The sequence below is a fragment of the Halichoerus grypus genome, chromosome 5, assembly GCF_964656455.1.
Source record: "Halichoerus grypus chromosome 5, mHalGry1.hap1.1, whole genome shotgun sequence".
NCBI lineage: Eukaryota > Metazoa > Chordata > Mammalia > Carnivora > Phocidae > Halichoerus > Halichoerus grypus.
This window is the reverse complement of record NC_135716.1, coordinates 110,377,221-110,404,950: the sequence shown is the minus strand read 5'-3', so window position 1 is coordinate 110,404,950 and position 27,730 is coordinate 110,377,221. Positions and strand designations below refer to the sequence as shown.

Sequence of the window (27,730 nt, the reverse complement as noted above, 5' to 3'; positions counted from 1 at the left end):
CATTATGCCAAGAAGCCAGTCATAAAAGACCACATACTGTATGATTCCATTTATATAAAATATCCTAAATAGTCAAATCTACTGAGACAGAAGTTAATTGTTGCCAAGTGCTGGGGCTAAGGGGAATGTGAAGTGGGTATTTAATGGGATTTTGGGGGAGTGACAGAAGTGTTCTGGAATGAGTGGTGATAATTGCACAACTCTGCGTATACAAAAACCCAGTGTACTGCACATTTTTAAAGGGATGAATTTTATGATATGTGAATTATCTCAGTTTTTTAAAAGGAAAAGTAGTTTTTTCAGTTAAGTATGTTGTGTTTTCTGGTAATATATCATTCACAAATAATTATAATTTTATCTTTTTTCTAATTCTTATGTCTCATTATTTCTCTTGTAATAGCATCTGCTAGTATCTCTAGAAAAATGTTAATTTTTGTGATAATGGTGACAGTAGACTGAGCTGTCCTGTTTCTAACCATTATAGGACTGCTTCTCCACTAAGCATGATGCTAGCTTTTGGGGTTGGCGCACATGCATGCATGCATACACACACACACACACACACACACTTTATCACATTAAGAAACTATCCCTAGTTGTCAGTAATCTATGGAGGTTTTTTCCTTTGATCTGTTAATACTATGCAATATATTAACAGATTTTCTAATATTTAACCCTTCTTGCATTTCTGAAGTGAATCCTACTTGGTTGTGATGTATATTTATTTTAGTATTCTAATACTTTGCATTTTTGTGTATTTAGAAAAATTCACATTTATCTCCCATAAATGCAGCATTATTTAGAATGGCCACAAACTAGAAATAACCTAGATCTCTATCAATAATAAACCGTTTGAAAACAAACAAACAGACTCATAAATACAGAGAACAAAGTGGTGGTTGCTGGGGGTAGGAGATGGGCAAAATAGGTAAAGGAAATTAAGAGGTACAAACTTCAGTTATAAAATAAGTCACAGGGATGAAAAGTACACCATAGCACATATAGTCAATATTGTAATAATTCTGTATGGTGACAGATGGAAACTACACTTACCATGGTGAGCACTGCATAACGTATAGAATTGTCGATCACTGTGTTGTACACCTGAAACTAATGTATGCCAACTATGCTTCAATTAAAAAATTAAAAAAATAACTGTTTGAAGAAAGTATGGTAGAGTCATATAATTGAATACAATGCAGACCTTTAAAAAATGAGGAAGATGTATATATACTGCTATGGAAAAATATCCAAGATTATATGAAAAAAGCTGATATGAAAATGAGCATGTTTAATACGATTCTACTTGTGTTAAATACTACTACTACTAATAGTAATAACGTGCATTACTATGATTGTGTGTGCATATAAACTTTCTGGAAGCATATACAGCTAACAGTGCTGGGGCAGGAGGAGCAGTGATATGAAGGGACGGAAGGCCTTTTTTACTTTATATCTCATTGTAGTGTTTGAAGTTTTTCATAATAAGCCAATCTTATCCCTTGTAATGAAAAAGTCAAGTTTAAAAAAAAAAGAAAACAAAACCCAATACTAATGATGAAGGGGAAAAAAAACATTGTTCCTAGATCACTCTGATACTGCTTATCCACTGAAGATTTTCTGAATTGCATTCAGCATTTATTGACTCCTTACATTTTACTATATGCTGGATCTCAGCCATAAGTATACTTTTTAGGAGCCCCCCCCCCCCCGCCCCCGGTTAAATGTGGAGAAACGGAACAAAATCTCTCTTTGTAGTGATTCCAGCAGGCAGCGTGTCCTGAAAGTCTTGTACAACATGTTAAGGACTGTGGACTTTACCCAAAAGGCAGTAGGAAACCACTGAATCGCTTTCAGGTGGGAAGGAGTGTGCTTGGATGTGTGCCTTCTATCCCCACTCTGGCTGTAGTGTGGATGGCTGGCTGGCAGAGTGCAGGCCTGGCAGCTGGGAAACCAGTTCAGGGCAGTTGGAGTTACCTAGGTAAGAAAATGATGGAGGCTGGAACTAGAGAGGTAGTGCAGGGAGAAACCCAGAGCACAGACATTTGAAGGATAGGTAAAGAAGGAGTTTTTCCAGAGTCCAAGAAAAGGCAGCCAGAGAGGTAGGAAGAAAACTAGAAGAAAGTATTCTCTCCAAAAACTGACGAAGCAAGTTGCCTCTAGAGAAGGGAATCAAGAGGAAAAGAACCTCTAACATTTTTCTAAATGCCAACAAATTTATTTATCCCTTGCCATTTAATTATTCCCCAAGTCCTACTAAGTAATAATTATCCCCATTTTACAGATGAGAAAATTAAGATGCAAAGATGTTGTGGGAGGAAGGTGAAAAGCTTAGCCTAGGAATGATGGGAAAACATCTGCTCTTCTGAGGCAGGAGGAACGCAGGGATAAAAGCATGAAGGTGAAGGGGGAGCTAAAGGTGTTCCATTTTGAAGACCTATTTTCTTTGCGCTCTTTTACAGCTCGGCCTCACATCCCCAAGATTCCAGGAAGGTACTGACAAAGAGGGTGTTGCCCCAGGGCGTGGAGACCACGCCCATCTTATTGCTGCCTGTGCTCCAGACTCTCAGGACCAGAGGCCAGGAGTGGTTTCATTCCAGCTTCCTCCTTGATCTGGGGCTTTCTACATGCATCAGCATTTAAAAAAATATTTTGTAATCTCATTCGTCCTCAATTGGATATATATTTTTGAGTACTAGCTTTGTTCAAAGAACCACATTGGAAAGAAATACAAAGGTGAGTGAGATAGAGTGCATTTTCTTAGAGTTCACCCTAGTGTGGGGCAGGGAGCCATGGATCGATGATCCCATTAATTAGGATTGGCTTTGGTATGAGTGACAGGAAACTCAAAATACCAATGGATTCGGCAAGGTGGAGGGTTCTTCCTCATGTGAAAGTTCAGGCATCGGCAACTACTTGTTCATGAGAGATCCAGGCTCCTTTTTATTCTTTCACCTTATAAATGCAGCTTTTTTCCTGATGTTCCAAGAAGATTGCTCCTCCCCTGCCATCAGGTCAACATACTAGTTAGTGCAGAGAAGAAAAAGGGACAGAGCCCCACTTCAAGCTCACCCTTCTCTGAGGGACAGTTCCCAGAAGTTGCACATACTGCTTTCATTTACATCCCATGGGAAGGTGAGAATCATAGCTTTTTTTCCCCAGGAAGCCACATTCCCCGCTAAAAATCATGTGTTCTGTAACTGGTAAAGAAAGGGAAAAAGTTCAGCAGTTTTTGCTGGTGATGTGGAAACAGGTATGCAGATAGCCATAGTGCAAGGTTAAAATGAAAGTGTGACAGTTATACTTACTAGCTCTGTACCTTAGGCAGGTTCCTTAACTTCTCTGTGCCTCCATTTCTTCACTTATAAAATGAGGATAATAGTAGCACCTACTTCACAGGTTTACCTAAGGTTACCTAAATCGTTATATATGAATATAATGTTTCATACATACATACATAAACAGTTACATAAAAACCAGCTGTATTTGTAAGTTCTTAGAACAGTGCCTAGTAATAAGTGCTACATAGATGTTAAATACAATTTAAAAAAAAAAAAAACAGTCAAATGGGACTTCGAGAGTGTACACATCAGTAGAGAAAATGTGATAAAACACTTCATGAAGAAACACAGACTGTCAGTTCTGATGCCTGGGATGGACCCCCAGCAGCGTGCCTTGCACAGAGTGGATGCTCAGAATACTGGCTTCTTATAAGCTTGAAGGGTCAGCAGTGTTTTGTTAGGTGGGAAAGCAGCAAGGAATATTTTAGGTGGAGTTAACCATATGAACAAAGACATAAAAGGGGAAAAACTCACTGTATCTGGCAGAGTGGCTGGCACGCGTAGAACTTAATACTGTGTTCAGTGACTGAACACTCCCTATCAGCTAGTTTGGTTTGGCTGACATGTATCAGTTGGGTCCAGGCAGAAAAATGCTTCACTCTAGAGAATTTAATATAGGGAATTGTTATGCAGGTGATGGAAGTGCTGAAAGTATGGGCAACCCAGAGATTGGAAAAGTAGGAAACCTCTATCTCCCTTAGTGCCACAGGGTCATTGGGAGATGGTGTTACTAAACCCAGAGGCCTGGGCCATTCAGTGGTGGAGGGCTGCCTCGTGGGGATTGGGAAATGGCTGAGCCCCAACCCAATCTAAAGCAGAGGGAGAGAAATAGCTTGATTTCTCCCTTTCTTCTGCCCTCCTGTCTTGGGTCACTGCCTTACTGGGAAACCAATTGGTAAGTGAATCTGGGTTCAGGGGCTATGTCTTCTTAACTGGTGTACCCTGGTGCTTAAATAATCTATAGGACTCAATTTTGTGGCGACTGGCTGACTTTCAGACTGAATGAATTTAGTGGAAAGTAATCAGAATTGAATAAAAGAACTATGGAACAGCAGTGAAAGTCCAGCTGAGAGTCTGTAGCTTATGGTAGTTTCCCAAATCTCAGTAATCTGGACAGATAAGAAACAGTGTTTCCCTGGCTGGGCCTCGCAGGTGACAGTAACAGAAAAAAATAGAGAATAGAGAGACCAGGGGAATACAGAGAATTTTTGAGATGTCTGACCAATTGGGTCCAGATTGGTTAGGGAGGAAAATGTATCCTGATGGGGTGGAGGATTGGGAGAGTAAGAGTGGCTGCAATGCTTGAGATGAGGACTTCACAATCTTTGGGGGTGGGGCCCAGGCATCCGTATTATTGAAGCCACCGCAGGTAATTCCAAAGTGCAGCCAAGGTTAGATTAGAAGGAAGAAGGCTGGGGCGCCTGGGTGGCTCAGTTGGTTAAGCGTCTGCCTTTGGCTCAGGTCATGGTCCCAGAGTCCTGGGATCGAGTCCCGTGTCAGGTTCCCTGTTCAGCGGGGAGTCTGCTTCTCCCTCTGCCCCTCCTCCACTCATTCTCTTAATTTCTCTCTCAAATAAAATCTTAAAAAAAAAAAAAAAAAGGCTAACAGATTGGGCTACCCTACCCTGAGAGTTCAGAATCTTGACCTTTGAACAGTTTCAAGTAACAAGTCTAAGGCAATGATAGCAATTGGCGGAAGTGGAGTGGAAATGAGGGTAACTGGAATTGATGACATTGAATTTGAGACTGAGGAACTGTAGGGTCATCTTGAAATATTTTTCATTAAATCAGGATAGTGATTTCACTAAAGGAAAAACCAAGAGTCTCTCTAAAGGTAAAATATGTAAAAAGGGCAGCAGTTGCGGTCACCAAGGCATGGGGAAGGCACTGGCCCAGTTGTTTAGTACCCTTTCATCTCACTTTGATACCTGGTCCCCTCCACATCAAGGCAGGTGAGATGACCTGTGGTGAAGCTGAAGTGGGGAGAAGTGGCAGATTTGGCTGGAAGGGCAGCTGTTAGATAAATTAGCCAAGGTTTTAATGAGCTTCACATTCCAGAAGTAAGCTATGACTTGTTCTCCTCATCTCATTGCTATTTTGGTGTGTATGTGTGTAAATGTGTGTATATATGCACACACACACTTAAGGAAAAAATAAGTCTTACTGATAGTATACTGACTTTAAGATACAGAAAAAGTCCAGTTAATCACAATGTGTCTTGTTTGTACTTTAATATGTTACTCTTCTGAACTTCCCTGAGTTATGGGGCGTGAGGGGGGGCAGTAGGTGTAGGAATGAGAGACTGAACAAAGCTTCAAACATTTCTTTTCACATAGACAACTACAAACATATTTCTTTCCTGTCATTTTAAAAAGGTCAGGAAAACACCTAATGAACAAGACCTCAGAATTTCCGTATGTTGCATGGGATTTAAGGTCAGGATTTGGTGTCTAAGCCTTGCCAGTCCCTCCTTTGCAGTTCTGGTTGTAACCATAAGAGCCCCGAGGAAGAAAGCACCACTCAGCTCATAGCTGGAAGAGACACCTCGACTGCATCACTTCTCAGCTAAGTTGTGATGGAACAACTTATGTTCCCATCACCCCCTACCTTTAGTAGAGAAAGTGTGGCTCAGGAAAGCCCCAAGTCCAGTTTCCCACCTTTTTTGGAAGAAAGGATGACAGGCCTGCACCCTAACCGGAAGAGTGATGGCACGTTTTCTGACCTGTTAATACAGTAACTCTCTTCATTTGTGAAACAGAGCCCAGTCTCTTGGGCTCACTTCAATCTAGTTAGCAACTCCTTCTCCCTCAGGACAAGGAAGGAGGTAGGTGGGGAGTAGAATTTCCTAAATAACTATGAATTCAGTCCACTTAACCAGGCCAGAGCCTTCAGTGCCACACAAAGTGTGTGGGTCTTTTGGTTTTAGAGCAATTCAGTGCTATCCTGAAGAAAAATTTCATATGTCCTCATTTTTTAAAAAAAATTACAAGGTGCTAATAAGCATGTTAGGGAAGTGTCTTGAACCTTCCAGATCAACTCCACTACTAGCTGAGTCACTGAGTGACCTCATTTGATACACTGTAGAGTACAAACCACTCAGCTGAGCCCTGGCCCACCAAATCAGGATATGTAAGAACATGGTGGTGCTTTTGAGTCACTGAGTTTTGGGGGTAATTTGTTATGCACCGATAACTGAAACATCTACTGTCCACCACCCATCACCTAAAATAATTTTGCCTTCCTCACCATTCATGTTAAGTATTTACTGAGAACTTTTTTCCACTTCAGAACCTCTTTCCACTGTTATCCAACTTCACATTTCCTAAGTTCATTTTGAGGTTTTATTTCTTTGATAAAACACTGATCTGCTATGACATTTAATTACAGGTCATGCTATTAACCCTGCTTCTTGGAAGCTATTAGTAATTGGAAGCATTCCTTCTTCACTTTTAAACTAGAAACACTTCTTCCTCACTTTTAACTTGTGCAATCATGAGAAGACCTGCATTTTACATCTCAATTGGTCAGATGCTTGTTAGAAAGCATTTTTTGTTTCAACCCTTACTGAAATCTTTCAGTAAAATGTTCTAGGTTATCACTCTGAACAATAGTTGTCAGTGATTGAGAGACTGAACTGAAAAGTACATACCTCAGAAATGGTATTAACATTTTTGTCATTTGATGTTTTCTTGTAACTTACTAAGAGTGGGATCCCATAAGTTTATCCCAGTTACTGAAGGTTGTATTGAACCCCCCCTTTTCTTTTTCTTTAAAATCCTGCCATGTATCCTCTGGGCAGCCAAGTATAGCCTCTTATCAGACATCCTTTTATGGGGACCCATGAGAAGTTTCTCAGGTCTTAGGAATACTGGGGTTTCTCTAAAGCAGTTAGTTTGTTTTTATCTTCTAATAATAGTGAACACAGAACTGATTTTTGTGTTAGATACTAGGAAGCTCAGGGCCCACCTTTACCAACTGTTACACAGTTTCACAGAATCATTTTACTAACTTTACCCTGGCTCCATCTGATTTCTTCCACTGTCCTTTTCCTCTCTCCCTAATTTCCTCACTTAACAAACTAGTTGTGTTATAGGCATTTTAATAAGTGGTCTTAAAAGCAGTGTGCAGCAAGATGGGGTGTTTCAGAAATCTTTCGAGCTCTTAACAGTATTTTAAAGGCCCTTCTTTCATCCGCACTCTACCATGTCCACACTTTGTATGCTTTGTAATGCTTCTCAGTTGAGGAGTCAGGGTACTTCCTCATAGTCAGGAAGCCTTAGACGAGTTCTAGTAAGTGAACCTTCAGTGACACAAGCCAAAAATCACTAAAACCTGCTTCTCAACAGAATTGCTTTGCTTAAAAAACCAAGGAAAATACATCCGTTATTCAAATATCCAGATATTTGCAGAAGGCTGGGAACACTAAGACTTCCTTCTGACCTTTACCTGTAATTATACTTTGTTACTCTTCTTTAGTTTTGATGATTTAAAATAAATTTCTGAAGATCACATTTGAGATGAAGAAGCTGTATTAGCAGTTTCAGTTCTTTAAAATAAACATTAACAGAGGTGACTTTAAATGATTTTTAGTTGAATCATTTCAGTTTATTTCACTAAGTACTTTGTAATTGTTAAAAACTCTATCTTGTTCTAAGTGGCTTACAAAAATGCATATAATGAAATAAAATTAAAAATGAATCTGTGGAGACAACAAAAGAGAGCATGTTAAAATGTAACTACAAGTAAATACTGAAAACACATACATCTAAGGTGGCTTAAGGACAGAGCCGGACTTAGAGCTTAGGCTCAGTTCTCTTTCCTTAGCACTGCCTTCTAATCCAGAAAGCTCTAATGCTGCTTTTTGTGTGGCAAAGATTAGAGGTCACTAATGTTGTTTTACTTGTAATACAAACTGTTAACATCACAAATATGTCAAGGCTGCAGTTTTCAAGTACCAAATAATTCAACCTATAGTAGCATTCATGAGTCAGAAACCATCCCAAAAATCATATGGTAGGTAAGAAGTTGATCCACGCCTTGACCCTAAGAAAAACTGGGTAAGTCCTCAACTTTCTGTGCACAGAGACATCAAACCAAATGATTAACAATTTTGAGTGTTCTTAAGGGGCGCCTGGGTGGCTCAGTCGTTAAGCGTCTGCCTTCGGCTCAGGTCATGATCCCAAAGTCCTGGGATCGAGCCCTGCATCGGGCTCCCTGCTCTGCGGGAAGCCTGCTTCTCCCTCTCCCACTCCCCCTGCTTGTGTTCCCTCCCTCACTGTGTCTCTGTCAAATAAATAAAATCTTTAAAAAAAAAAAAAAAAAACAAAACAATTTTGAGTGTTCTTACGGCAGAGTAGCATGAGTTGAAGCAATGTTCTGAGAACGACTCCTTCTGGAAGAATATGCAAAGGGTAAAACTAACTATTACTTCTTCTTCTTGTTTTGGTATTTAATTCTTTCATAGCGGGTCCTTATTTTACCCAGTGGAAGGCAAAACAATATTCTTGGAATAAAAGTTTTTCTGTAAAAGAGAACGATAAGATACTTGCCTAACTCCACCTATGAATGTCATTGTCAGTTCTATTACTAGGTTGGTTATGATCCCAAGCAATAAATACAAAATACGAAATTTTATATTTACTGAAATCCCAACAGTTTGCTGGGAAAATAGAGGTTCCATAAATAATGATATTAAAGGAAGAACCCACTAAGAAGCATTATGAGAAATGGCCAACACTCCTTAGGTACCACAAATAGATTAGTCAGGATGTATACTGCTATTGGAGATGAAATAAACTGAACCACTTTAAAATTATTTCTGACCAAGTTAAAATTATACGGATTTAATAAGCCTAATTCACCTGGAACACAACACTGACTCTGGATAAAATTAATCTTTCCTCCTGTTTCATTTCCTAAAGAAAGAAAACAGTTCTCTTGCTTCGTCCACCTTTAACCCAAACTTTCTAGGAAGTCTTCGTTACCTTTTTAAGTCCTTTTTATATAGCTTCATTTAGTTCTTCTGTCATATACTAACATACATTTGCTCCAAGAATACTTTGGTTTCAACTGTGACTTTTATGCTCACAACAAGCAGATTTCTGTATCCCAGCTTTACCAATTTTCTGGACCTGAACTTAGAAAAGGGCATTTCGGGTATACCGTATCCCCTCTACACACAAACACACATGGCATTTCTGGTATACCATCTCCCCCTACACACACACACACATGCACGCGTGCGCTTACTCTACCGTATTGTTTAGCTTTGATCATGTAATTTTAAAGTTTTCTGTATATGTTAACCAACTTTATACCTTCTATATGTTTTTAATTCCATTTTCTTCAAATAACCAAGTGTTGAAAACTTTACAAAAATGTTATTCATCTTAAAATGGTTGAGGTTTCCCTTTTTCTCCCTCAAAGGGTCTAAGCATGGGTGGGTCTTTTGTGGACACACCTGTTTTTATCCCAAAGAGTATATGATTGATTTTCCCTCAAGTCAACTTTTTTCAAACAGGGCCAGTCTATATTAATTTGTATGATGATGTTAATTTTCAAAACATCTTGAGTAAATAAAGGGAGATATAAAATACTGTGGCTTGCTTGGTGAATCTTAATTGCGAAATTTCTTCTTCTTTCGAAACTTCTTCCCTGCTGCATTTGCTGCTTTTTCAGCCATGATCTCTGAGTACTTCCTTCGGTTATATCTAAAAAGAAAACCAAACTTTTAAGTTCTAAAGTATAATAGAAGTTAATGTAATGGGGGTGGTGATGGGGTGGTGTAACTACTAAATCTCAAAAAATTGTTCGCATTTTCACTATTTTAGCATATTTGTACTAAATTCTACCATGTGGAGCCATATTTGGAGCTGGGGGACTGAGCAGTGACCAAGACAACCATAGTCCCTACCCTCGTAAAGCCTGCAGTCTAGTGAGAAAAAAATGGCAACTATAAGGGAGGGCTTTTGAAAACTTTCAACCACTGGAGGCCCATGTACCATATCCAGTTACCAGATGATATCAAATGCTTTAAAGATTTTTATAGGATGAAAATGTAAAAATAACAGACTGATGTAGAAGCAGGTATGAGGCTCCAACTATCTTTAAGCCAGACATTAAAGAGATCTGCACTAAATCATTTTTGTTTTGTTCATGAAAATATACGTCAATGTGTAATGGGATGTTTTATTTTGAAAGGAATCAATGAATATTTTTAAAGTTTTTTAATTTTAATTGCCACTGTGGCAAATATTGATAAATGTAGTCCACAGAAGTTCAAAAGAAGGGCTTATCAGTACAGTTTGAACCTAATCAAGGATGGAAAAAATGAGATTAGAGCAGAAATAAAATAGAAATTAAAAAAACAAAAAAGCCAGACTCATCAAGAAAAAAAGAGAACTCAAAATCAGAAATGAAGAATTAACAGACGCCACAGGAATACAAAGAATTACAAGAGGATACTATGAAAAAGTATATGCCAATAAATTGGGACAATCTAGAAAAAAAATGGATAGATTGCTAGAAACAGACAATCTTCTAAAACTAAATAATCAGGAAAAAATAGAAAATTTGAACAGATCTATTACTAATCAGTAATCAAAAGACTCCCAGCAAAATTCAAGATCAGATGGATTCACAGCTGAATTCTTCCAAATATTTAAAGAAGAGTTAATACCTATTCTTCCCAAACTATTCCAAAAAATAGAAAAGGAAGGAAAACTTCCAAATTCATTTCACGAGGCCAGCATTTCTCTAATACCAAAGCCAGACAAAGACACTACAAAAAAAGAAACTACAGGTCAATATGCCTGATGAACAAAGATGCAAAAGTCCTCAACAAAATATTAGCAAACCGAATCCAACAATACATTAAAAACATCATTTACCACGATCAAGTGGGATTTAATCCATGCATGCAAGAGCAGTACGATATTTGCAAATCAATGTACATTGACAAGAAAAGAATAAAAACCATATGATCATCTTAATAAGGATCAAAAAAAAAAAAAGCAAACCATTTGTTGAGGTGTCTAGGTGGCTCAGTCGGTTAAGCGTTGGGACTCTTGATTTGGCTCAGGTCATGATCTCAGGGTAGTGAGATCAAGCCCCGTGGTGGGCTTCCTGCTGGGCATGGAGCCTGCTTAGGATTCAATCTCTCTCCCTCTGACCACCCCCCCCATCTTTTAAAGAAAGTCAAAGTGCAACATCCATTCATGATTTAAAAACTCTAAAAATCTATAAAAAAATTATCAAACTCAACACCCAAAGAACAAATGATCCAATCAAGAAATGGGCAGAAGACATGAACAGACACTTTTCCAAAGAAGACATCCAAATGGCCAACAGACACAGGAAAAAGTGCTCAACATCGCTCGGCATCAGGGAAATCCAAATCAAAACCTCAACAAGATACCACCTCACACCAGTCAGAATGGCTAAAATTAACAAGTCAGGAAACGACAGATGTTGGCGGGGATGCAGAGAAAGGGAAACCCTCCTACACTGTTGGTGGAAATGCAAGCTGGTGCAGCCACTCTGGAAAACAGTATGGAGGTTCCTCAAAAAGTTGAAAATAGAGCTACCCTACGACCCAGCAATTGCACTACTGGGTATTTACCCCAAAGATACAAATGTAGGGATCCGAAGGGGTACATGCACCCCGATGTTTATAGCAGCAATGTCCACAATAGCCAAACTATGGAAAGAGCCAAGACGTTCATCGACAGATGAATGGATAAAGACACACACACTGGAATATTATGCAGCCATCAAAAGGAATGAACTCTTGCCATTTGCAACAACATGGATGGAACTGGGGGGTATTATGCTGAGCGAAATAAGTCAATCAGAGAAAGATGTATGATCTCATGATATGAGACGTATCGTATGATCTCATGATATGAGGAATTCTTAATCTCAGGAAACAAACTGAGGGTTGCTGGAGTGGTGGGGGGTGGGAGGGATGGAGTGGCTGGGTGATAGACATTGGGGAGTGTATGTGCTATGGTGAGCGCTGTGAATTGTGTAAGACTGTTGAATCACAGACCTGTACCTCTGAAACAAATAATACATTATATGTTAAAAAAAAAAAAAAGAAGATAGCAGGAAGAGAAAAATGAAGGGGGGGAATCGGAGGGGGAGACGAACCATGAGAGACTATGGACTCTGAGAAACAAACTGAGGGTTCTAGAGGGGAGGGGGGTGGGGGGATGAGTTAGCCTGGTGATGGGTATTAAAGAGGGCACGTACTAAATGGAGCACTGGGTGTTATATGTGAACAATGAATCATGGAACACTACATCAAAAACTAATGATGTAATGTATGGTGATTAACATAATATAATAAAAAAAACTCAACAAAGTGGGTTTAGAGGAAACATACCTCAACACAATAAAGGCCACATATGAAAAATACACAACTAACGTGATACCCAATGGTGAAAAACCGAGAACTTTCCCCTCTAAGATTAGGAACAAAACAAGGATGTCCATTCTCACTGCTTTTATTCAATATAGTACCAGAAATCCTAGCTGCAGCAATTAAATAAGAAAAATAAAAGGCATCCAAATTGGGAAGGAAGAAGTAAAACTGTCACTATTTACAGATGACATGACACTACATAAAGAAAACCCTAAAGACACCACCAAAAACTATCAGAATAAATGAATTCAGTTAAGCTGCAGGATACAAAATTAATATACAGAAATGCTGTGTTTCTATACACTAATAACAAAGTAACAGAAAGAAAAGTTAAGAAAACAATCCCATTTACAATTGTACCACAGAAAGAACAAAATACCTAGGAATAAATTTAACCAAGGAGATTGAAAGACCTATACTCTGATAGCTTTAAGACACTGATGAAAAATATTGAAGACAACACAAACAAATGGAAAGATATCATGCTCATGGAAGAATTAATACTCTTAAAATGTCCATAGTACCCAGTGCAATATACAGATTCAATGCAATTCCTAGCAGAATATCACAATAGTATTTTTTGCAGAGCTAGAACATATAATCCTAAAATTTGTATGGAACCTCAAAAGACCTCAAATAGCCAAAGCAATCTTAAGAAAGAACAACAGAGCTGGAGGTATCATAAACCCAGATTTCAAGATATACTACAAAGCTACAGTAATCAGAACAGTAAGGTACGGGCACAAACACAGATCAGTGGAACAGAAGAGAGCCCAGAGATAAACACACACTTACATGGTCAATTAATCTATGACAAAGGAGGCAAGAATATACAATGGAGAAAAAGTCTTTTTAATAAACGGTGTTGGGAAAACCAGCTACATGCAAAAGAATGAAACTGGGCCACTTTCTTATACCACACGCAAAAATCAAAATGGATTAAAGACCTACATGTCAGACCTAAAACCGTAAAACTCCTAAAAGAAAACATAGCCACCAATCTCTCGGGACATTAAGTCCTAGCAATAAAATATTTATGGATATGTCTCTTCAGGCAAGGGAAATAAAATTAAAAATAAACAAGTGGGACTACACCAAAATAGAAAGCTTTTGCAGAGCAAAGGAAACCAATAAAACAGAAAGGCAACCTACTGAATGGAAGATTTATGTGCAAATGATAAGGAGTTATATCCAAAATATATAAGTAACCTACACAACTCACACCAAAAAACCAAACAATCTGATTAAAAAATGGTCAGAGGATCTGAACATTTCCCCAAAGAAGATATACAGAAGGGCAACGCACACATGAAAAGATGCTCAACATCACTTATCAAAAGGCAGATGCAAATCAAAATCCCAGTGCGACATCACATCATACCAGTCAGAATGGCTGGTATCAAAAATACAAGAAATAACAAATGTTGGCAAGGATTTGGAGAAAAGGGAACCTTCATGTACTGTTTGTAGGAATGTAAATTGGTGTGACCACCATTGAAAACAGTATAGAGGTTCCTCAAAAAATTAAAAATAAAAATACCATATGACTTAGTAATTCCACTACTGGGTATTTACCCAAATAAAACAAAAACACTAACTCAAAAGGATATATGCACCCCAGCATTATTTACAACAGCCAAGATATGGAAGCAACCCAAGTGTCCCATCCAATAGATGAACGAATAAAGATGATGTGAGACACAGACATATACAGAAAGACACACACACACACACACACACACACACACACACAATGGAATATTACTGAGCCATATAAAAGAATGAAATCTTGCCATTCAGGACAACATGGATGGACCTAGAGGGTATTAAGCTGAGTGAAGTAAGTCACGCAGAGAAAGATAAATACCATACGATTTCACTTATAAGTGGAATCTAAAAAAGCAAACAGAACAGACTCTCAAATACTAGTCAGAATGCCTAGTATCAAAAAGAAGTAACAAGTGTTAGTGAGGATGTGGAGAAAAAGGAACCCTTGTGCTTTTGTTGGTAGGAATGTAATTTGGCACAACCACTATGGTTGCGCCAAAACAGTATGGAGGTTCCTCAAAGAGAGAGACAGAGAATAAACTGGTGGTTGCCAGAGGTGGGGGATGGGTGAAATAGGTGAAGGGGATACTGCAAACTTCCAGTTATACAGTAAGTCATGGAGATGAAAAGCACAGTATCGGCAATACCGTCAATAATATTACAACAGTGTTGTATGGTGACAGATGGTGACTACACTTAGAGCAGTGAGCATTTTGTAATGTACAGAATTGTCAAATCACTATATTGCATACCTGGAACTAATGGAACACTGTAAGTCAATTATACCTCAACAAACAAAACCAAAAACCACATACAACACAGAAAATCACATTTTTCCTGTGTATTACACTTACTTCTTCTGTCCCAAGACATTCCTACTAATGAACATATGCCGCATTAAATACATTCAATGAAGTTCCCTATCCTAAAGTGTTCAGAGGCCAGAAACCTCTTAAAGAGAATGTTGTAGGAGGAATTAAAACATTCCATGGAGATGGGCTAGTAGAGGTTTCACATAGTGTGATACATAAATTTAGGTGGTAGACAATATTCACTTTAAGCAATGTATTTATCCTCATGGACATTACAAAAATTATAAGCCAACAAACCCATTTACAGTAGACAATACAAAGTTTCCTTTTAAAATAAAGCAGGCAGCATACAGATAATGCAAACACTATGAAAATGGTACTCAGTGACTAAAGCATGGGAACAATAAACTAAGAACACTACCTCTAACCTGCAATTTTATGAGTTTCATTCTACAAAATTTCTAGTTTACTCCCTCAACTTCCTCACGCTATTACTTTTTAGTGAAAGCACTATCAACACTGCTGTGATTTCTGAGACTGCTATCATCAAGATTACAAAATACAGGTCAATTTTTAACCAGAACACAGTTAACACGCTTGCACCATGCCTGTGTGGGGATGGAGAAAAAGGCTTGAGAGATAGGAAATGGGAGAGACTGCCAGTATGAATGTGGACTGAAGGAGGTGTCAAGGACTTGGTGATGGATGGATGGTGATGCTGTTCAGTCATGAGATACAGAGCACTAGGAGAGGATTAGATTGTATAGGAAAGGCCAAGTTAACTCATAGAGGTGCTTATGAGAAACCCCTGGATGTTCCTGAGGCTGTAGCTGGATATGTGGGTCTAGACTCAGGAGCGATCTGGATTACACATCCTGCATTTGGAAGCCAACAGTATATACATTATAATTAAAGTCCTGCAGGGGATGAGATTTCCAAGGAGAGGGTAATAAGTGAGAAAAGAGCACTGCTTATTTCTAAAAATTTTTACCATTACCCAGACTAATTAAATGGCTTACATAACATTTGTGTTAAATCTGTTTTCCATGCTGACAAAGTTTTTAAAACCCTTAACAGTTCTTTTCACTTTTGCTATTAAACCAATCTGGAAGTTCAACAAGGGTTTCTACATGAGGTATGCTTTTAAATCTCCTATAATATATACATAACTGCTTCAAGTACATTTAAATATATTCCCAAATGCTGCCATCTTAAAAAAAAAATCCTCCAACTCCATGCCCACTACTAGTCTTGCCTCTCTCCCTCTTCTCAAACTTCAAAGAACTGTTTCCATTTCTTCATTTTCAACAAACTCTCCAATCCTCTCCAGTCTGGTTTCTTCCTCATCACTCCCCTAAAACTCCTGGCAAGAATATTTTGACCTCCATGTATATCCAAAGGAAGTTTTCAGTTTTTCTTTCTTTTTTTTGGTTTTATTTAAATTCAATTAATTAACATACAGTGTATTATTAGTTTCAGAGGTAGAGTTCGGTGATTCATCAGTTGTATGTAACACCCAGTACTCATTACATCACATGCCCTCCTTAATGCCCATCACCCAATTTGATCTCTCAGCAGCAATTATTCCTGTTAACCACTCCCTCCAGTTTGTATCTGCTCGAAATATTCTCCTTCTTTGACTTCTGTGACACTATGCCATCCTGGTTTTCTTAATAGCCTCTTAGCTATTCTTTCCTAGTCTCCTTTGTAGGCTCATTCTCCTCTAGCCAGTCAAATATTTTCAAGCTTCCATCTCAAGCAGTGGTTCCAAACTGGGAATGCTTATGCCCAACAAGGGATATGTGGAAATGTTGCACCCATCATTTTTGTCACAAATTGGGGATGGGGTGCTTCTGGCATCTAGTAGGTAGAGGCCAGGGATGTTGTTAAACATTCTACAATACACAGGACAGTTCCCGCTAATAAAGAACTATCCCATCCAAAATGTAAATAGTGCTGCTGTTGAGACACTGTGCTAAAGCCATTTAAAAATTACTTGAAATTTTAAAGTTTATGTATATTCTAAAGGAAAACATACATAATACAAAGTGAAACATAAATTCCTTTACCTTCTGAACTCAGAATCAGCCAGCAATTCTTCCACAATAGTTCTCTTCCTTTGTTTTTTGGGAATTCGTGAATGGTAGAAGTCAGCTGGATTGTCAACAATGGTTCCAATCTATGAGCAATTGATTGAAATAAGTCATGCAATACTTGAATGCTAAATTGCTTTCATATTTCAGGGTAGCTCTAACAAAGTCTATTTATAGAAAGGAATGGAAAACACAACTTAAATGATATCAATACTAAAGTCAGTTTGCCATTTTTTAAAGCAAAAATAAGTCACCTATTCAATTGGCACTGGGTCCTACTAATGACATTTCATTAGAATTTATAATAAAAGGCCAAAAATCCTTTTATATAATTTAGCACTAGGCAGGACAGTAAATTCTTGATGAACAGTGTAACTAGAAAAGTGGGAGAGAGAATATCAATTCTTTTTTTAGTCTCCCAATTTAATAAAATTGACACATAAACTCTACTATACACCTCTTTGGTCTCCTAGGTCATCATAAATGCTACCAGCATAGAACCTTCTTAGTAACCACTCTGCATTTGTTCCTACATTCAACCAAGTAAAATTTAGTGTCCACTATGTGCCACATACTGTGCTAAGTGTTTGGGAAATAAAGACAAAGAATATCTGGTCCCTGCCAGCAAGGAGCCCATAGTCTTAAGGAAAATCCACAGACAAGTAACTAAAAGATTAAAGCATAACATAATTATTATGCTAAACAAAACACTACAGATGCCCTCAAAAAAAAGTGACCAACTCTACCTAAGGGAGGTCAAGGTTCCTCCAAGTGTGTTGGAGCTTAAGAGGGCTATGTGACAGAAGAGCTGGTGAGCTGGTCTGAGTGCAGACTGTGTAGACTCTATCCTACAGAGAGCAGACCTGGAGGTAAAGGACTATTAGAGTAATTCAGATAAGTGACAAGAAAGAACAGAATGAAGGTGACAGCTACCAGAGGGTGAATCATCTGGATTTTCATCTGGAAACACTTTGAAAACCAACTTTTAACTTATTTTCAGCATTTGCCTGGGGATGCCCCTTTATCTGAAGAAGAGTTTGGTGCAAATGATTCCCTATTTCCTCCTCCATCATGTAAGGCTTCTTGCTGTTAGGCTAATACTATTCATATATGGTATACCCAGCTCAGAGGTTCCATAACTTTTAGAGGTATGACCTGGAAACTTAGTTACCATCTGCAACACCTTCTCTCTATATGGAATGCCATTACAAGCTGGCGGCCAAAAGGCTGTCTGAATTGGGTTCTGTCCATTATTATACAGCCTAAGCAGATGTGCCCTATAAATATGCACCTATTTAAAGAGTAAACAGTAAGAACACAATAATGCCTTCCAAACTAAAATCCACAGAACATCACCGCCATTATTATTTGTTTCATACCTGGAAGTACTTGGGGAAGCCATCCCTATCATTTTTCTTGTAAAACCTTTTTGGGTCCATGCTAGCTCTCATCTTCAGTGCTCTGAGATCATTTTTTAGTTCATCTGTCAATTCTGGAGCTTTCATACCAAACCAGCCATCACCTGCTGTTTTCTGTCGTTCTTTCTGAAATTCAGATTTCAAAAATAATTAAACAGAAAATTCTAACTTTAATAAGCAATGTATAAACTATACCTCATTCCCTCCAAAATTATATACACAAAAAACTTCATGAATTAAAAACAAATGAGGTTACTTAACAGAATGTATTAGTCCCCAGATTCACTTTTCATAAAAGAAGTTAAATCACAGTGTTTCTTTGGTAAATTAGGCACAGTATTATCAGTTTCATAAATGAGGGCTCCTTAAAATTTATTTTTTTATCTTAGTAAGAACTGCTGACTTGCAGGGGCGCCTGGGTGGCTCAGCCGGTTAAGTGTCTGCCTTCAGCTCAGATCATGATCCTGGGGTCCTAGGATCGAGCCCCGAGTCAGCTCCCTGCTTAGCAGGGAGTCTGCCTCTCCCTCTCTTGCTGCTGCTCCCCTAGCTTGTGCTCTCTCCCTCTCTCAAGTAAAATAAATAAAAATTAAAAAAAAAAAAAAAAGAACGGCTGACTTGCTGGGAGAACAATACACAGCTTTAATTTTTATTGTGCAATACAGCCTACACAAGAGATAATGTATAAAAACATTTTCACTTCTGGAGCTTATATTTAAATATTAACAATTTTATTCAGTCACCAAGGTGACTCAAAGTCACTCCAACAAGTCCAGAAATCTGTATTACTTCTAAAATTTAAAAAAATGTTATATTTTTTTGGAAACTCGTAGCAAGTTATTTACTTAATTTTATTTTTATTTCATTCATACATTATGGAGTGTCTACCATGTGCCAGCATGTTCCATATTAGTGATGAGACATTACTGGTGCACCACCCTCAAATTTCCTTCAAGCTCTCTTAATAACTTCTTTACACTTATTAGTTGAAATGGCAGATGGAAACAATCCCCTATTTTTACAAAAGAAAAGAGTTTCCTATCCTCTCACTGGGCAGACTACAGAGACCTGGGTTTTTAGGTGGCTACATTAAGGTCCCTACAAAGGCCTGCAACGGAGCTCTTAGCTCTTGGTGAACAGCACGTATAAGCCAAGAAGTATGGACAGTGACCTTATATGCTGGCTGTCACTGTTTTAAGAAAGGGGGGGGAAAAAGCTGTTCTCTATGTGCACCACTTGGTGCACTTTCACTTTGTGAAAATCTATATAAACTGTGTTTATGGAACTATATTTTATGGGCCCTTAAATTTGTGATAACTTTCTTTGCAAATATATATTTTTTAAGATTTTATTTTATTTTTATTTTTTAAAATTTAATTTTTTAAAGTAATCTCTACACCTATGTGGGGTAGAACTCAAAACCCTGAGATCAAGAGTCGCATGCTTTACTGAATGAGCTAGCCAGGTGCCCCGAAAATACATATTTTTAAATTATACAACCGTGTTGTATAAGCTGAATGTATATAGTCAAACACACCTCAACAATTTAAATAATGAGAGTCACTATACTTACTCTGCGTTTTTTCTGAAGTTGATGCTTTGATTCACTGTATGGTGGGACACAGTAGTTTTTTTCAAAATCAGGAGTAATGATGGTTTTCTGCAAAAGCTATAAAAATATTAAAGTGGTTTTAAGATAGTATCAGATACCATATAATTTTTTCCAACATCTCTTGCCTTATAAGAGAAGTATCTCCCACACTGACGACTACTCCAAATATATTAACCCTCTTTATACACAACCATACTACTGCAAAGTTGTTTCGGTCCTTAAGTCTGTAAATTATATCACAATAAAAATGCTTTAGAAGGCACACTGAAGGATTATTTTAGGAAACTTCATTCATCTTAAATTTCTTTTTCTAAACTGAATCAGCACATATCAGATTTACATTAATGTGTCTAACTTGTATTTATTGGCTTACTAACCAGCCACTTGCACCAAACTGGAAAATAAAGTCAACAGGAACAAATGCCAAAATGGCTCTTGAAGTCTCTGAAAACAACCAACCAACCAACCCTAACTAGTCTTTAATAAGTTCTTTTGATGTTGGTAAAACAGCTTCTTCTGATCTAAGAAGACTGTATTATTAATACGTACAGTGATACAGATTCGATTAAACAACATATACATCTATCTAGATAAATCTTTTTGCAATTCAACAATATATCTTAGATGCTCTTTCAGTATTAATTCACACATAGATCAACTTCATTCCTTTTAATAGCTGTTACGCACTAACATTTTTCTTCTGACATTTAGTTTAAGTCTCCATCAAACCTTTTTCCATTGAACACTGTAAACATCATCTCTGCACACTTGTGATTATTTTTGTATGATTCCAAAATGCATCACTTAAATATTGACAGGTACTGCTAAATTGCCTTGCATTCAAGTAATGTTAAGTCCTACCAACAATTAATCAGTGCCCTTTTTCTTTACATTGCCACCAGCACTGGGTATTATCTTTTTGTGTGTTCTCACTGGTGCCTCATGGCTGTTTTCCTTTGCTGTTGATCATCTTTTTGTGTATTTATTAGCTATGTATAAGTGTTCTGTGGGAGAACACCTGTATTCACAGAACACAGGTATTTTGTATCTTAGTGGTATTAACCTATGGTCTTTTACTTGTCTTTGTTAAGGTGTTAATTGTGAAAGTTTTAAAATTTTGTGTAGTCAAACCTGTTAATCTTTTCCTAAATGACTTCTGCATTCTGTTTGCATAGGATGAACAAATACTGTCATTAATACTGTTTACGTCACTAAAAGGTCTTCAGGATAATTCGTCATCTCCCATAGGGTATGAACTAAAGAAGATTGCTCCTTGGCCCTCGAAACAGTTCACAGAAATACTGATTTGGTCAGTAACATTTGAAATTATCAATTCAGAAATCCCCAAATCCCCTAGGAGTTTCTAGATAGTAGAGAAGCAGTCTAGACTTTCAAGCTTGATATTTATTTACCAGATTATTAAGAGCTTTAGGACAGTGGTTCTCAACTGGGAGCAAATGACAACGTTTGAAGACACTTTTGGGGTGTATGTGCAGAGGGGTGTGGGGGGGTGGATGCTATTGACAACTAGTGGGTAGACATGAGGGATGCTGCTACATATCCTACAATGAATAAGACAGCCTCCCACAACAAAGAATCATCCAGCCCAGGTTGAGAAATCCTGTTTTAGGAATATAAAGCTAAAAAAACAGTAAAATGACAATTACAATATGATCAATAATGAGTCAAATCTACACTTGGTGTTGCAGAAGCACAGAGGAGGTGGTGGAGAGGACTAGAGTCAGAGAATGTTTCCCAAAGGCAGTGATCTATGATCTCTGCACTGGCCTGGGAAAGAGCAGGGTATGTTCAGGGAACTACAGTAGTCTTCAGTGGTGGAACAGAGCAGGTGGACAGAAATGAAGGAACAGAAGCACCTTGAACGTTCTGAGGGACTTAAACAGGAGAATATCATAGTCAGGTTTGTGTTTCGTTTTGTTTTGAAGTAGTATCTACCCCCAACATGGGGCGCTAACTTACAACCTGGAGATTAAGAGTCGCATGCTCTTCTGACTGAGCCAGCTAGGTACCCTTTTTTGTTTTTAAAAAGAGAAATCTACCAAAAGTACAGAGGGCGGCTTGGAGAAAAGAGTAAGGCGGCTATTGCAGAAGTGTAGATGAAAAATAAAGGCCTGCCACTGGCCAGTGACAGTGGGGTGAAAAGGAGGGAACAAAGTAGAGTATGTTAGCAACAGCATCTGCTAGGTTCAGTGACTGCAAAAGGAAAAGAGTTTGGCATCATTAACCAGGCCAGAGAATACTAAAGTAGCAGCTGGTTCAGGTAGGGAAGTGAAGGAGGGCAATTAGGGAGGTCAAGTGCCTGAGCACATACGAATAAATAGACAAGAGACACAACAGGATTTAAAGACCTGGAAGGACAGCAAGGCTAGAGAATACAGATTTGGAGAAGCCATGCCATGTGACTTAAGCTGAGGGTTGGGATGAGATGACCTACCCTGTAATTCCCTTCTGAAATTTCATGTACAATTTTATGCCTATGTGAACATGTATATTTTTCCTGGTGGGGGGAATTGGCACCCACAGTTTTCAGATTCTCAACAGTATCCATACCAGTTATGAACTAAAAATACAGCAAGAAAAGAGAAGAAAACACAACCCCGAGGATAAATGATGGGTGCAAGAGGAATGCTGATCCTGTATTAATTTATTTTTCAAGTGTTATCTTTTATAGCTAGGACTTTAAGGGGAAAAAAGGAGCACGGTAGGCTAATGTGGTTTCACTGCAGGAAAATTAGTCTCTTACCAAAGACTAATCATGTCTAGAAGTGATCGGTTAGTTCTATGAAAACCAACAGTACACCATGTAACTTACCTCATTTTTCTTTTTCTCCTTGATCTGTGTTAGGGTTTTCTTGTTCGACTGTAGTTTGTCTGCATTGAAATTAATATACAAACCACCCAACTGCTTGATACTCATACCAGGGTCTATGCTGCTGCTTGTCAACTTCAGGCTGAAAGAGAATGATCACTTAAAGATCAAGGAATCATAGCAAAATGGAAACAACTGAGACTGTATTTTTAAAATTACTTTTTTCTTCTCTCCCCTTTTACTGCCAATGACCCCCCCAAAAAAGGAAATCTTATTTTTACAATGGAGTTTCTGAAAAACTGAAACACATGTTTTTAAATCTAGTAAAATCATTTAGAAGAAAATTCCAGGATGAATAATGAATGAAAAAAGTTTTTTGGGAGCACATCTAAATCTATTCCTCAGATTAACTTAAAGAGGATTAAGACTATATGCCAGTAGACTTCATAAAGGGATTTTATAAAGAAAAGAATTGCAAAGAGGAGATACATCTGGCAATTCAGCTCAACTTCATATACAGATAGTGAGTTAACAAATGTACATACCTCTATCTCTAAAACCCAATGAGAAAGACATGTTCTGAACTTCCAGGTTATCCAAACTTAGAATGTTTTTCTGGGTAAATAAGGGTATTTCGTAGTGTCTCTAAATCAGTGAGTTTTAAACAGTGGTGAACATCTGTATTTCTCACCAGAGATTTTCAAAAATACAGAAGTCATAGCCCATATCTACCAAATCAGTTGGATCTGGGCTCCTGCTATATTTATGTAATAAGAATTTCTACTTTTATATTACTGAAAGGTCCTTTTTATAAGCAAATACATTTGGACTTCCAGATACTTTCTTCCCTAATTATTCATATAAACTGAGCAGTTGAAAGCTTTAATCAACCTCTACTGGAAAGTGAAATCATTCTACTGCAGTGGTTTGGCAGTGATTCTCAACCCTAAAGGTATATTAGAATTATCCTGGGGAGGAGTGTGGCTTTTAAAAAATAAATATGCTTGCGGCTAGCCTCAGAGATTTCTTTCATTGGTTTAGAGTGAAAACTGGGCATCTGTTAATGTATAGACTCTGGCCAAGGATGTATTTCCAGTGGATACAGGGCCACGAGAGCCCTGTGCCGAAGAAAAACAAATTTAAAACAGAAAAAAAGAAACTAAAGAAAGAGCCCCCAAAGTTAGCACTTTTCAATGGGTGACAGACAGGATTATAGGTGACTATTTTTCACCTTCTCTACAACTAGCTCGGAGAAAAGATAAAAGTTCCTTTCCTTCCCTTTTATGTTGCTCTTAACAATCATGCAGGAATAAATAAATAAAACATTAAAAAAAAAAAACAATCATGCAGGAAAATCTTAGATGATTTCGAATAGATCACTGGTGGGAGAAATATGACTAACAGGCACCCATAGACTAGGGAAATGCTGGATAAAAGAGCTCTTCCAGGGGCGCCTGGGTGGCTCAGTTGTTAAGCATCTGCCTTCGGCTCAGGTCATGATCTCAGGGTCCTGGGATTGAGCCCCGCATCGGGCTCCCTGCTCCGTGGGAAGCCTGCTTCTCCCTCTTCCACTCCCCCGTGCTTTTGTTCCCTCTCTCGCTGTGTCTCTGTCAAATAAATCTTTTTTTTTTTAAAGAGCTGTTCCATAAAGAACCTGAGGCCGTAGCTTTGTCAATTCCCAAGCTTTCTAATATTTTATATTTTTATGGTAAATCAGCCGCTTGAAATATGTATCAAAAACTTACTTTTAAAAATAAAGGTAAAACTTACAGTTTAGACTTTGTGTTATTTAGTAATTCGTCTTCATCACTAAACTCACTATCTTTGTTTCTGTCATGGTCTGATGGTTCTTCACTTTTTTCATCCTCTTCCTCCTCTTTTTCCTCCTCAATGGCAACCTCACTTGCCTTGTCTCCCTCATCCAAGTAAAAATGTTTATCAGTACTCAATCCAGGAGTTGTGTCAATTACAAACAATGCATTGTCACATGACATATTTTCTGATTCTCCATTTAATGATTCCTTTCGACCATTATTTTCAACAAAACACACAGTGTCCTCTTCATTCTCACTATTTTCAGACTGCTGGCTTTCATCACTGCTGAGAACTAATAAAACAGAATCACCTTTGTCCAGGGATGTGTGGAGCTCAGACTTGAATAGTTTGGTTTCACACTCAGAATCTACATCCCTTCCTTCATTCCTATCTTCACTGATACCTGTAACTGTGCATTCTTCTTCATCACTACCAGTATCACCACATCCTGTCAAGTCACTTGTTTTTATGGTGCTCTTTCTCTCTTCATTCCATCTGTTCACTTCCACCACTGCAAATGATTGAGCTAATGATTTCATTATAGCCTCACAGTTCAGATTTGAGGGCTCTGATGTGGTCTTATTATTTTGGGGGGTTGAATGCCTTTGAGAAACTAACTGCTGAATGCCAGTGTCCTGAGGTTCAGAAAGGCTCTCCAACTGAGAATTTTTCTTATTTATTTCTTTTTTCTCATCTACTATTCCCTTGGTTTCTTCATCTAAATTCTTACTATTCTGCTTTATTTCTTTGAGAGATGCAACACTGGCCTTTTTCTCCTCTCTTATATTAAAACGTTGGCATTTTTGCACTGTTTGTTTTTTTTCTGAATTTCTGTGGAAGGAATCATCATCGAAGTCATTATGAACTTCATTATAGAAATCTGGCTTATTTATCTGAGGAAGAGATCTTACCAGTAAACAAGTTGTTTGTCTGGTATCTGAATCCTTTGAATTCATAGGCACATTTATGATTTGCTTTTCATTTTCTGGTACAATGTCAGTATCTTTCTCCTCAGTTTGTGCGTTTAATTTCTTCTGCATACTTCTCGTTCTCATAGTTGCAACTCCAGAAAATGAAGAAATGTCTGAGTATGATGACTCAGCATCAGAAATAGCTTCTGCATGTAATTCTTGGCTTGGATCTCTTACAGATTTAGCCTTACTTCTTCTGGTCCTTGTAGTTATTACTGTGGGCGGCACAATTCTAGAAATACCTGAGACATGTGATTCAGCATCAGAGTCATCGTCGTTGTCTTCTTCAATATGAGACTGATTTATTGGAGTTATTTTCAGCCTTTTCCGAACACTGGACACTGGAGTGCATGCAACTAAGATCTGCCGTCTCCTAGTTACTCTTAAAATGGGATCCTGGAGCTCAGACACAGAAGAACAATTTGACTCTGCTTCAGAGGTCTCTCCATCAGTAGATGGTTTGTTTATTTCAGATAATGAAACTGTAGTTCCGCTCTTCCTCTTTCTGGTTTTAGGAGTTCTAGAGACTGGACTTTGTATCCTAGTGGTCTGTGATTCAGCAGTAGTTGGGTCAACAGGTAGACATTCCTTCCTGACTTTTGGATGTGCGTGAATTCTTTTAGCAGAATTCTGTAAGCCAGAATAAATACACTGTAATTTAGGTAGGACTGGAACTAGGGCACTCCTCTCAGGAGAACATTTTAAGAGGATACTAAAAAAACTCAGTAAACAAGATTAATACAAAACCACTACCACCACCCATAAAACAAAACAAAACACCTAAATACTAAATACTGGATCGAACACTGCATTTGCGAGGCCCTGCCTCACAACCACCAGTACCCATGATTTTTAACAATAAAAAACAAAAAACATATACTGGATCTGACTCTGCATTTGCAGGACCCTGCTTCACTCGCCTCACCCAAGACCTAGATCTAATTTTAGGGAACAAAACAATTAATTGAAAAGAAAATTTTCTGCAGGTAAGTATCAAATGCCAAATATGCTTGGTGGACCTACATTCTGACACACAGGGGAAGAGAGAAGAAATATTAACTCTGAGCACAGATGTGTTTAGGAATACACACACAAATGGAATCAGTCGCTACCCTTACCTTTACATACATAAATGAATTAACGCTCTATTCCCTTCGTCGCAGAATCAGAGCCAGCGGACGACTAGAGCCACTGAGAGCCACCAGGAGGCGTCACTGCAGCCTTCCCCACTCCAGAATAAAGTGCTGTGGGGCCACTACCAGCTCCCCACGTGACAACGGTAACCTCCTCTTCAGCCCTGCTAATTATAGTTAGACTCACACTTGGTAGCCGAAATTAAGCCTCCTTCGTACGGTTTTAACAGGTTAAAAGGCCTCAGCTGTTCATCTGCCATTACGAAGGTGAACTACCCAAAGCAAGTTACCTGACCTCTGTTCCATGCTAGGGAGTCTTAAACGACCGTAGCGAGGGCTGAAGAGGAAGCTACGGGCTTAGCACTGGGTCTGACACAGCAGCGCGCGACAAGCTCGGGCCCTTTCCGCCGCTCCTCCTCACGCTGCTCCGCCGGACCTTCGCGCCGCCCTATCACCCTAAGTGCCGCTCTGTGAAGCAGCGGCAGAAATGAGAGCGCTCTGCCACCTCCTACCTTCTGCTGGGAGTTTTCAGCCAACGTGGCTTGGATCGTGGCCTGAGGCCTCCCGGACCTGGTCACCACCATCCTCCCGGCTCGCGGCCACCTCGGCCTGCCTCTGTTCCGGCGCCCCGGAAATACGTCAAAGAAGCGTCTCGCTCGCATTTTCCGCGAGGATCCCGGAACTAACGAGAATCTCGTACCGGCCTCCGGCCCACGGACCTGGGTCAGGCGGGTCTG

At 38.6% G+C, this 27,730-nt stretch overlaps 1 protein-coding gene across 2 annotated transcripts; it reads right to left on the bottom strand.

The window, feature by feature from the left end:
- Positions 1-34: 34 nt before the first annotated feature.
- On the bottom strand, positions 35-27,730 carry DNTTIP2 (deoxynucleotidyltransferase terminal interacting protein 2). 2 transcript variants are annotated; one of them, XM_036118163.2, is made up of 7 exons: positions 27,506-27,730; positions 24,845-26,490; positions 23,078-23,216; positions 20,206-20,301; positions 18,597-18,761; positions 17,194-17,303; positions 35-10,050 (listed from the first exon to the last, which is right to left on the bottom strand). In XM_036118163.2, the coding sequence occupies exons 1-7, from the start codon at positions 27,653-27,655 to the stop codon at positions 9,957-9,959; spliced, it is 2,400 nt and encodes a 799-aa protein (XP_035974056.2). In that variant the 5' UTR covers positions 27,656-27,730; the 3' UTR covers positions 35-9,956. The 2 variants fall into 2 exon arrangements, with proteins under 2 accessions (XP_035974056.2, XP_035974066.1); XM_036118173.2 differs by lacking the exon at positions 27,506-27,730 and adding an exon at positions 26,979-27,261.

Bases quoted from the DNA above. Each gene is read 5' to 3' on its own strand.
- DNTTIP2 (XM_036118163.2), bottom strand. From the start codon at position 27,655: ATGCGAGCGAGACGCTTCTTTGACGTATTTCCGGGGCGCCGGAACAGA. The intron at 26,491-27,505 runs GTAGGAGGTGGC...TCTGGCTTACAG, and splicing joins CTGAAAACTCCCAGCAGAAG to AATTCTGCTAAAAGAATTCA. The intron at 10,051-17,193 runs GTAAAGGAATTT...TTTTCTTTTTAG, and splicing joins GCTGATTCTGAGTTCAGAAG to ATATAACCGAAGGAAGTACT.